At 33.6% G+C, this 12,044-nt stretch overlaps 3 protein-coding genes across 3 annotated transcripts; 1 reads left to right on the forward strand and 2 right to left on the reverse strand.

The window, feature by feature from the left end:
* Nucleotides 1-60: 60 nt before the first annotated feature.
* On the reverse strand, nucleotides 61-1,800 carry LOC106124775 (low molecular weight phosphotyrosine protein phosphatase-like). The gene is given in 4 exon segments (NM_001312774.1): nucleotides 61-432; nucleotides 753-914; nucleotides 1,079-1,266; nucleotides 1,700-1,800. Coding segments are annotated over 4 exon segments (489 nt in total). The 5' UTR covers nucleotides 1,740-1,800; the 3' UTR covers nucleotides 61-333.
* A 517-nt stretch (nucleotides 1,801-2,317) lies between these two features.
* Nucleotides 2,318-4,202, forward strand: sturkopf (lipid droplet associated hydrolase sturkopf). The gene is made up of 2 exons (XM_013321736.1): nucleotides 2,318-2,796; nucleotides 3,036-4,202. The coding sequence occupies exons 1-2, from the start codon at nucleotides 2,613-2,615 to the stop codon at nucleotides 3,746-3,748; spliced, it is 897 nt and encodes a 298-aa protein (XP_013177190.1). The 5' UTR covers nucleotides 2,318-2,612; the 3' UTR covers nucleotides 3,749-4,202.
* Nucleotides 4,203-6,772: 2,570 nt separating this feature from the next.
* On the reverse strand, nucleotides 6,773-11,370 carry LOC106124941 (alpha/beta hydrolase domain-containing protein 17B). Its single transcript, XM_013321982.1, has 4 exons — nucleotides 10,508-11,370; nucleotides 7,459-7,591; nucleotides 7,148-7,265; nucleotides 6,773-7,011 (listed from the first exon to the last, which is right to left on the reverse strand). The coding sequence occupies exons 1-3, from the start codon at nucleotides 11,152-11,154 to the stop codon at nucleotides 7,182-7,184; spliced, it is 864 nt and encodes a 287-aa protein (XP_013177436.1). The 5' UTR covers nucleotides 11,155-11,370; the 3' UTR covers nucleotides 6,773-7,011; nucleotides 7,148-7,181.
* Between the last annotated feature and the right edge of the window lie 674 nt (nucleotides 11,371-12,044).

Here is a 12,044-nt window from a genome sequence, read left to right on the forward strand (position 1 = left end):
GAAAGCTATACTTTCTTAATTATTTGTATAATATGCAGGTTAAGCTAAAATAAAAATCCATTTCTATTTCCAAAAACCTTTTGTAATTAAACTTAGAATGTATTAGTTACAAACCAGAGTTATCAATGTTTCTATTTACATCTTTTTCAACCTATAACAACTACAGCGCTGACAAAATTATAGATATTATTTTACTAATATGTCATTATAAAAGCCAAAAAAAAAACTCTTAAGACACCGATTGATGACACTTACATTGTTTAAAAAAAAATAAAGAGAATTATACTTTTGTAATTGAAATTATTAAATACATGGTCAGTTTACTTTTCTCAACTAATTATTCAACTCGCCCGCTGCTAATCGTTCTAAGAAACCTTTGGAACATCTAACTGACTGTTGGTAACATTTTTCAAATCCTGCTGAATCACTATCCTGCAAAAATTATCAAAAGAGACTACTTGAAATTAAGTATCTTATAATGTAATAAGTCTATTTCATTTTTATTTTATAAGTAATATTTATTGAAGTACTAGCTGTCGACAGCTACTCCAACCGCGCGGAATTAAAAAAAAAAATTAATTAGTAGCCTATGTATTCATCCCGACTATTTTCTATATCTATACCAAATTTAATCTGTTTAGCTGTTCTTAAAATACCTTCACATATCCATCCATCCATCTAAAAATTAGCATTCATAATAATAAGAAGTAAGATATATTTTTTAGAATTTTGCAATATCATTAGTAACTTACATAATATGGGTCTCTGATGATTCTGTCACCTTGCGGGTCGAAATCTCCAAAGAGAAGCAATTTAGCTTTACTGCCTCTTGGTGCCCTTGTTTTTAGGTCCTTCATGTTGGTTTCATCCATTCCAAATATAAAATCATAATGGTTAAAATCTTCTGATATGATCTGCAAAGAACACATAATTGGTTTGCAAAAAATTTTCAAAAGTATTTATTTCAACATATTATACCTTCTTGCACATGGAACTTTTACAAGTGGTTTCTTTTTATTACAAGAAGTAGTCAAGGATCAGTTATTTCTTTCAAAAAGAGATGCAAATAAATGATTACCTGCCTAGCACAATTGTTGTATGGTACACCATGTTTTTTCATGGTGTCCAGGGCTCTCCAATCAGGTGAATTACCAACATGCCAGCCACCTATGGCTGCACTGTCAATTTCCCACTCGTCACCTAATCCCATATCATTGACAGTCTTTTGGAATACCCCTTCTGCTATTGGTGAGCGGCAAATATTTCCTAAAAATAAGAATAGTTTGTACTATTAAATTCAATGCAATGTGGTAGATATATAATTTTAGTATGTTACAGACAGAGTGAGACAAGAAATATGAAGAAAAATGACCTGCCGTAGCTAATGACTTAGCTATGAATTAGACTCGGCTTAGTATTACATAATGATAAGAGAAAATTCTAATAAGAAAAATCATTTATTAAAGAGATCAACTCTATGAGGGACTGTGTTATTTATCAATAGTGTCAGGAATGGTGGGATATTAAATAAAACATTTTATTAATGTGTTGGTTCTGAATAATTGTATTAAAGTCGTCAGGCGACTTGATCTTAGTAATTATGTAGCTACTGGCACCGCTCAAAGGGGCTTTTATCTTAACAGCCAATTAGTTTATATATATTGTGCTATTTTATTATATTTACAATTTAACTACTTACCGAGACATATAAATAATGCTTTCTTTTTTTCAGTAGACATTTTAAGATAAAAATTAGATCCGTCTAAAATAAATTTACTTTGAATTTACGGTAAACTTGTATTATCTAAACTTTTTACAAATGAAATGTGTTTGGGTCAACGTCAAAGTCACGCTCATGTCACCCAGTGTCAATTTCATAAAGACACAGACAGGTCTTGTCAAGTGTCACCTGTGATCAGTTGTCTTATAAATACCAGTGTAGGAATGTATGCAATAGGATGCAGCAGGTACCAGTACCAATACCGCTACATATAGTTTGGCAACTGGCAAAGAATATTTAACTCCTTCGCGGGAACTCCTTTGACATTTTTTCATCGAAGGCGAAGGTCTTATAAGTTGATTATTGAATCATATTCAATATTAAAATGTTATAATTCAAATAAAGTGTAAAAGTGTCGTTCAGAATTAAAAAAAAACCTAGGTTTGCTCAGTTAATTAGCATTTATGAAACGATTAGAATAATAGAGGATAAATTTACAATAAAATTAATATATATATTTTAGCAAACAATATAAAAACTTGTCAAAATATGGTCATTATACCAAAGTTAAGAAAAACCGACATTTTGCGTCCCTAGTTTGCGTCAAGCAAACAGAAACAAATCCAAGTGATAACATATCATCTTATCAATACTATTCCTATCAACGTCAAATCAAATGTATAATCATGGGTCAGCGAAGCAGTTAGTTTCTTTTAACTTTTCGCGGCTTTAACGTATTTATTATTTTATTGTTAATTTCTTATCCTATAAGGAAATAGGAAATATCCTAATAGGAAAATCTAGGTGTATTTCCCTAAGTATATCGAGCATGACACGTTGTTTTGTTTGTAATTTACAGTTTTAAAATCTAGAATACTTAAGTGACTTTAAAATGAGTTTTGTTAATAAAACGCTCAACAATATACGAACTAATCTGATTACTCAAGGCGACCCCTTTAGTTGCGATGGAAAAGATGTAATTATTTGCATAACAGGCAATCCTGGTTTTATTGAATTTTATACAGAATTTAGTGAAGAACTTCACAGAAGTACGGATTTACCAGTCTGTATAATCGGTAAGTTATTTTTATTAAGATTTTTTTTTAAATTAATACTTAATTTTTTACTATTTTGTACTTTAATGCCTGAGTTAAATATTTACAACCAATTTGATTTTTGGTTTGGTTCTTATGATTTTGTGTAAAATATGTAAGTAGCTAGTATTCACTTAGCATTCATAGCCTGACAAATACAGATTCTACCTCAAATTGACTTTAAAATCATATCAGAAAAATAATTTTTTATTTTTTTTCAGGTCATGCTGGCCATGAGCTACTGCCTGAAGAACAAAGTGAACTCAAAGGTCGAGAAGATATTTTTAATTTGAATGGTCAATTAAAACATAAATTAGACTTAATTGAAAATCATATAGATAAAAACAGCAGATTACATTTTATTGGGCACTCAATTGGATCTTGGTTTCTTATAGAGCTATTAGACAACAATGATGATTTGTATAAAAGAACTGCATCAGTTAATTTACTCTTCCCCACTATACAGAAGATGTCACAATCTGAAAAAGGGAAGTTTTTAAATGGATTTGTAAGAAGGATACATTCATTCCTGTTTATGTTCTCATTTTTATTGTATTTACCGCAAATATTTCTATCGTTTTTAGTATATATATATCTTAAGATAAACGGTTTGTCCCCAATTAATAAAAACAGAATTCTTAACATATTGAATCCAAAAATTTTAGAAAAAGTTTTATTCCTAGCATATGATGAGATGGACACGGTAACTGAATTAAATAAAAAAGGCTTAGAAAAGATTAAACATTTAACTAATATAATATACACTAAAAGTGATGGGTGGGCACCTTATGAATATATGAAAGATTTGATGGTATACCAACCAGATCTTCAAATGAAAGAAGTCAATGCTGATCATAGTTTTGTTTTAAAATCATCAGAGAGTATTGCTTCATTGGCCGCTGATTTTATTAAGACAAAAGTGTGTAATAATTAATATTTACATTTTTTTGTTTGAGACAACCATGGAACATCTTTTATAATAATTAAGTATCAATGTACTGATGGTATACAAAATAAAAACTAAATAAAATGTATAATGGATATGCATCTTTTTTTACTTGTTTATGTCTTATGAAGAAGTTTAAACCTAGAACCAGAATAGTGGATAACTATAGCTGCTGCAATAATATATAATGTTTATTTAATATAAATGCTTGTACAGCAAATATAATATATATTATTGTAGTCACTTAGTTACGAGAGGGACAACACATAAAATAGTAATGTTTTTATTTTATAGACATTAGTTTTCTAAGTGTTTCTTCACGTGGACACGGTAAGCGTAGTAAAGTTGTCACATTGGCGCTAAGCGTCATAATTTTACGTCGTGAGTAATTATTTTTTCATTTTCATATTTTTATGTATATAGATTATTTTAAGTGTGTAGCTATTTGACATGCCATAGCATATGAATAACCTATACTTTTTGAGAAATAAATAATGATTTAAATAAAAGAATAAAAAATCTTTTAAAAACAATTTAATTATAATTGAATATTACAAATGACCAAATGTTATTGTATATTTAATGTTAAGTTTGTAAAGCCGCTACACGCACAAAACTGTTTTATTATAAAATCTGAAATTTAACTTCGACGTTAACAATAAAATTACAACTACCTTACAAAATGTTAAGAGCGGTACTGCCTCGAGGGCGACCGCGTGTAGGACTGGCGGATGTACTGGTTACCGTTGCTTACCACTGCACAAATACATGTGCTAATCTAATGTTATCTCTGATTTCTCAATGAGAGTGAAGACAATTTGTTATAGAACACGTATTTCCGCAGTGGTAGCCTACGGCAATGTACCTTTCACTATTCAGATAATTTAATATACGACTAAAAAACGCCGATTTATATTCTAAGAGATTCGAACTATCATGTTCATTTTACCGTGCGATTTTACATGGCATTTACATGTTTTATAAAAATAAAATAGAACAGTATCATGCAAATAAGCCTAGCGTAATTTTTACTTATATTTTTAGATATTATAGCATAGAAAAATTTATAATAAAATGGTGTTATGTAGAGAATAAATTCCTCAACTGTCACATAACATTTGTTATATAGCTTTGAAGTTGATAAAAAAATTGTATTTTTTTTTACATCTGCCAATTGATAAAATGTTTCAACTTTTGAGTCAAATCTTTCTAAAATCCCAAGCTAAAGTGAACACGAAATAGTATGTATTTGAGAGTCGGTACATGTTTTTCTTTTTGACGGAACATATTTACAGAATGATATAAATTCTTTTATTATTTTAAGTATAATTAAAGTTTTATGTTGAAATTATTTTATTTTAAAGTATATGTTTTGTATGATTTTTTCGTTTTTAAAGATGAATTAACATTCAACAATATACAAATATAAGGTAAAAATTAATTTAAATTTAATATGCTACAAGTTAAAAGTTAAATATTGGATAATTTATCTCATTTGCGTGTCTTTGGATAAACTATGTACAGTGGTGACGATAAAACTTTCGTAAGTACATTTGGTATTTGGAAGCCCAGGTAGGGAATATGCAATAGTTTAAGACAAAAAATTATAAAATAAGACATTTATAGTAACAAATTCATACAAAAGTCAAACTTATACAGCAAGCTAACCTTCAAACGTTGCCAGTTCATAATTAAACTAGATGTAAGATTGGCGCAGTTATACAAACTTTTGATGCTTAAATTGGACCACATTTTGCTAAATAAAAAAATGATAATTCATACACACTTATATATTTATAATATAAACTATAATTTATTAATAAAGAATATGGATATAAAGATATGGAGATGCAAGCCGCGTGTGCAGCCTCCCGCCACAGCGAATGCGCGCTGCACGTTACATAATCTATAGTACAGTACAAGTGACGTTGCACCTGCATGCACTGCAATATGCAATTATTTCATTAACAATCGATAAAAATTATTCATTATTTTAGACTTTTTATAAGGACTGTGCGTAATTCATATGTATTCATAACGGTGTACAAAGTAACGTAGGAACTAGCGAAATATCTTTCACGTATTATACAAGAGTACGATCAATGTTAAGTATTTTACCTTCTATCAATTAGAATCTACTATAAAATGCGATCATCGACATATTACATTCACACATCGCACGACCTTATAAAGATAATTACAATACATAATTAATATAAAACCATCCACATCATCATACTCGACATGCGAAATTCATAATCGTCGAATATACAGTCGTAATTTGGAAATCTTAAACTAGGGATACAAAAATTCGTTCTAATAATACTCATACATGACACTCAAGAGACAGAATCAGCAGGTTGTCTCGAGCAGAGGGTCCGGCGGCTCGGCGCGCTCCGCCGCCATTGACGTCGTCGTCGTCGTCGAGCAGATCGCCTTCTGCGATGACGACTTATACAGCCGCCGAGGCCGCGCCTCGTCGTCCGAGTGCGCGCGCAGCACCGGCGGTACGCGCGGCGACAACGCGCCCGCGGTGGCGGCACGCGGCGAGCACGTGCAGCGCGCGCACTCGCACCCGCTGCGGCCGCACGCCTCGCACACCGCCGCCGCGCGCTGCAGTCGCCCGCGCCGCCGTGCACGCGTGCTCGGACTGCGCACCCACGGGTCTCCGCGCACGCGCCGCTCCGCGCTCTTCAGGTCCACCTCGCTCATCTTTCGCCACGGGTCGCCGAGCACGGGCCGCACCCGGAGCGTCGCGTCTGGCGAGGAGCGCTCGCTGCGCGCGACCGGCCGCAACGGGGAGGGCGTCGGGGAGAGCGCGAGAGAGCGCGCGGGCGAGGGCGCGGGGCAGGGCGAGGGCGCGCGGGAGGAGAGCGGTGAGGCGCGCGGGCGCTCTGAGTGCGAGCGCGCGCGCGGCGCCGGTTCGCGGCTGGCGGGCGTCACATCGCTGAGGGAGCGCAGGTGAATGCGACGGCGCACGCCGGCGGGCGAGTCGGTGTCGGTGACGCTGATGCTGATGTTGTGGGCGAGGCGGGGGCTGCGCGCGGCGGGCGCGGGCGGCGGCGGGGCCGCGAGCTCGGGGTCTGCACGTTTGTCGCAGTCGCGCGAGGTGTGCGGGCTCGCGGGACCGTTGGCGCTGGATTTGTTGGGGCCGGCCCGACTAGGCCCGGCCCCCGCTAGCTAGAGTAGTCTCTCTGTGGCCGAACTCGAAGTTCCGGAGCTCAATGTCGATGCGGGATTGTGTTCATCGCCTGCAAATAAAATGTTGATTAATGAATAACACAATGATGTGAAGACCAAAAAAAACTTTTAGAAATCTTTTGATAGAATTTTTATATAGTTATTGGTAAAACAATCTAAAATCGTAAATGTATAATTGGTAAATACCTTGAGTGGTTTGGCCAGAGGCCGGCAGTCTTTGTCAGTTGAGCAACTCCACGGAAACGAACCGTTTCAGCCTCTCCAGGTACTGGTTGAACAGTTCCACATCATTGTGACCAGCTCCCTGTAATAACACATGTAAAAATATGTTTTAAACAAACTCGCGCTTGTCCATTGCTACGTTCGAGTTGTTGTTAAAAGTTTTTTTTTGCAAAATAGACCAACAAAACAAGAGTTATCTGATTATGACTATAGCGTTACAAGCTTCATTGGTATAAATTCTTGCAATAGGGTATTCAATAATAGTTAATAATTACCTCGACCCATAAAGGTTCAACGGCGCGGGGACAGCGCTCGTATATCGCCAGTCCGTGTGAGAAATCAATCACCTCGTCTTCAGTACCGTGTATCACAAGAACCGGAGAGGTCACCTTTGGAATTTTGTCGATACTGGAATGTGAAAACGTCATTAATTAATGAAAATAATAATCTGCCGTTAAGTCTAGAACATAGGTAGTTAAACAATTAACTTATTCACATCTATATTTCTGCTTGTATGGCCAATTGGTTATAATCGTACTAATATTATAAATGCGAATGTTTAGATGGATGCCTGGATATTGGTTTGAAGGTATCTTCGGAACAGATCTTTTTAAAATTTTGCATTGATGTAGAAAATAGTCTGCAAGAGCACATAGACTAATATTTTTTTTTTATTCCGCGCGAACGGAGTTGCGGGCGCCAGCTAGTTAAGAATAATTGGCTCAAGCTTAAAAGAAATTCTAGGCATCCAGAATTCTTTTTTTAAATCCGTTTTTCCACACGACATTCATGTTACAAGGTTATATGTACTTATTTTTAAAGTACCCACACTATTTTATCATATTATATCTATTGTAAGGCTTCCGTAAGTTCACGTTCTACTTTTACTACGATATTTATGCGAATAGAATACAAGCATGTCTATTACATTTTTTTGTTTTGTCCAAAAAAATTATTTTCTCTTAAAATAACTGTTCATTTAACTATTTGCATTGCCTAGATTTTATAAGAGAAATTACATTTTTGTACTGCAACATGACTTATGTATTATTAAGGTTTTTTTCTATGTTATTGATTAAGTTCTAGGCATGTAATCCCTATTAAAAAGATAACTGTTGTTGATACACATTCCTTATCTTGCGTTAACCTGAATTCTATTATCAGGCATTATACTTTGTTTACATTATTTACCTATGTATATGTTACACTTGTTAATTTGTTATTATATTATATTTTTATATGACATTTAGCCTATCTTAGTGATACCTAACTTTTAAATTAGTATATTTTATCTTTTGATATTTGATTCAAAGTTCAAATATTGTGCAGTGTAGTATGTTTTTGTACAGAAGTTGAAAAAACTAATATTATAAATGTATGTATGGATGGATATTTGTTACAAGGTATCTCCAGAAAGGCTGAATGGATTGCGATAAAATTTGGCATACATATAGAACCTAGTCTGGAAGAACACATAGACTACTTATAATGTTTTTTTTTAAATCCGCGCGAAAAGTCGCGAGCGACAGCTTTTCAATACATGGAATGTTTTTCTTGATGTACTGTAAACAAAGATAATGAGGTACTAAATTAATAGTTGATATTATTTCTTCATAACCATTAATGGTATTCAGGAAATGTTTATATGAACTTGAGTCACCTTGTTTGAATCATCAAAGTATTTATGAAATAATTTAAAAGATAATATCAGAGCAAACAAAACAATATTTTACATTCTATTATCCAAGCACATAACAATGTATTTGTTTAAGTGACAGTTGTTTTCATTTATTGAAACATACTGTTATAAAAAGTGCAATGATAATAATTTTTATATATTTAATATTTCTATACTAGCTGTCCCCCGCTACTCCCTCCGCGCGAAATTTAAAATGACTTATTAATTAGCCTTTATGTGCTTTCAGACTATGTTCTACATCCTTCCCTCTTACAATTATTTTTTTTAAATCTAATTTGGATAAAAAGTAAATGCAATAAAATAGTGATATATGCAGCTAATATGATGTATATATTTTCAAAATTCCATGTCTCTGGAATATTATGTATAGATTATAGAGATAAAATATACCTACGCAGAGTTTTGAACAAATTACAACATTTGTGAAGTTGTTTTTTTTCCTTTAATCATATTTATTTGTAATGAGATGATGATAACTATATATATTTCGAATGTAAAAAAATATATTCAGAGATAAAAATGTAACTAAAAGCATTGGTAAATATAATTAAAATCAATCAATATTTTCCACTGTATACCATAATTTATCTTGGTCAATGACATTACACCTTTGTTATTGTAGAATAATAAAATTATATTAAGGTTTTATCAGTTAGTATAATATATACATTATTTATTGTTAAGTGATTTCAACACTAAGTATGCATATAAACATAACAAATACTTATAATATACTTTATGTTTTTATGATTAAAAGTATATGAATCTTTGTCTATAAGCTATACATATTAATAATTTTTTTGTCTGTCTGTTTGTCTGAAGTCTATGTTCATTCTGGGTAATCTCCAGAATGGCCAGGCCTATTTTGACAGGATTTCAATAAGAAGGTAGTTCCTGCATGCAGGCTTATTACAAGCTAATTTTTGTGCTGATAATATTGAGATGTTTAAAATACATATATATTATCAATATAGACATTCTTTTTAAAAAAAAACAGTTATAGTCAAAAGTTTTTGTATATGTGTTTTGGCAGTAGAAACTCATGCTTAGAGTGTATTGAGTAATACTGCAATATAAGTGATGATAAGTACAATACAAACAGGATGTCCAAATTATAGTAATTGGTGCATTATGTATGACAATCTCCATGTCAGATACAATTTATGTGATTAAAGTTTGTGTTGTCCCTGTTAAATATGAAATATCTATATATTTTTTATACTCTAAAAAACAACCAGCTGTAATTGTTGATTCAATTCTTTGTATTTATCATCAAATAAAATTGATACCACTTCCAAAGGGTCAAAGTAGCCATGATTTCAAAGAAGATACAACAATTAAGACCATTAAATGGAGATGATTAATATAAGAGACTAAAGTCCAACTATGGACATATATTAGAAACTAAATAAGAATCTAGGTAGGAACATTAACTGTAGATATTTTTTGTTCATAAATTAATTAATATTGGACTTTTCCTCTCACTTTGGAGAAGGGTACTTCTAAGTTTAATATAAAAATACTTGCTACTATACATAATAACTAGATTTTGTATACAATAAAAACTTGACAAGGTTTAACAATATATTTATGTATGGATCACCTAGAACAAATAAAACACTTACCTAGGAAAAGCATCAAAGAACCATGTCCTCTTAGTGTTTGGGAAAGCTACCCGCATGCCGGACATGAGCGGCGAGTGCAGCACCACGGCGCCCACCTCGTAGCGCGCGGCCAGGTCAACTGTAGGCACTGTGCCAATGCTCTGCCCGTACAGGATGATGTTCTCCGGGCTGATGCCATAACGTGTCCTTAGTGCTTGCCAAGCTGCATCAATATCCGCATACAAATTTTTCTCTGACGGCTTACCACCACTTACACCATATCCAGAATAGTCGTAGCTGAATATATTACAATTTATCCTAGTACCTAAGCCTAAATAAAAGCTACTCATCTGTCCGAGATCTACAGCATTTCCATGAGAAAACAATATTGTGAAACGGGCGTTTGGGCTGCATCGAACAAAGAGACAAGCGATTCGGTTGCCCCTTGTAGTTCTAGAATAGAATCCTTCGATGTTTTCCTTTTCACGCTCTGAATATTGCCATTCTGCTCGCTCGGTGAGAGTCAAAGAAAATTTTGATCCAGTTTCGTCAGGTGTAAATGCATACGTGGGTTCGGGAGGCAGGAATGCAAGCTTAGCCGCGATTTTCCCTGGGCATGGCGGACAACAAAACAGGCAACAGAGTTCACTGAAACTTAACCCGTTCATGATGAAAATTTATTAACAACGATAAAATGAAAGGTATTTAAGCACTATCCATTAGAAACCACAACTCACAAATTACAGGTCATGGCGAAAATAAAAGAAATTTCACTAAATTTGACATTTAGACAACATTGCAGACATTTTTTTATGTGTAATAGTTTTAATATGAAGCCTTGGAAAGAGTCCTTCGAGCCTTAATACGTTGCACAGAATCTAAAACAAAAATTGATTAACGTAAAAAATATGCACAGCGTAATAAGTTATTTTAATTAGTAAAATACACTTTTAATAGTTAGGTGTATTGTTTGTTATGTTTTTAATTGAGTTTATGAGTTAAGATATAAAAGTTATTAATTTTTTGTACTTGCAGCACTATTATTAGCCAATGGTTGTTTACATTTAGGAATGCATATAGATGATGCTTAAATATATAGACCAAAAACTGTGTTTAACATAATTTTGTTTGAAGCCGCACCAATAATAATATTTTAACAATAACTTTTTATCATAAAAATCTGTCATGAGGGCGCCTCAATCTCCCTTGATATTGCAACATTTTGCATCAACGTCAATTATCTGGTCAGTTCAGTTTCTTGATTGCTCTCCCTAAGCGGATTGGGCGAATAATGTCGTCACTTTATATTAAAAAATCCATTATTTTCGAATCTACTTTTATAAATTTAGAAAATATCGTAAAGGCTTTCATGCTGGTGGGCTTTGCTGGTGGGCGTAACGTAATTTGACAATTCGACGACAACCAACGACCAAGGTCAACGCCATGGTAACAAATTTTATTTTTGATGAAATTTTTGTTGTGTTGCCATTATAAGAAAAGAATTGGTCCGTAGTTTTTCCCGCTTTTTATAAATAAAAAAAAACAGAAGGTATGAAAG

Source organism: Papilio xuthus, unplaced genomic scaffold (genome assembly GCF_000836235.2).
Source record: "Papilio xuthus unplaced genomic scaffold, Pxut_1.1 DF825946.1, whole genome shotgun sequence".
In the NCBI taxonomy this organism is placed as follows: Eukaryota; Metazoa; Arthropoda; class Insecta; order Lepidoptera; family Papilionidae; genus Papilio; species Papilio xuthus.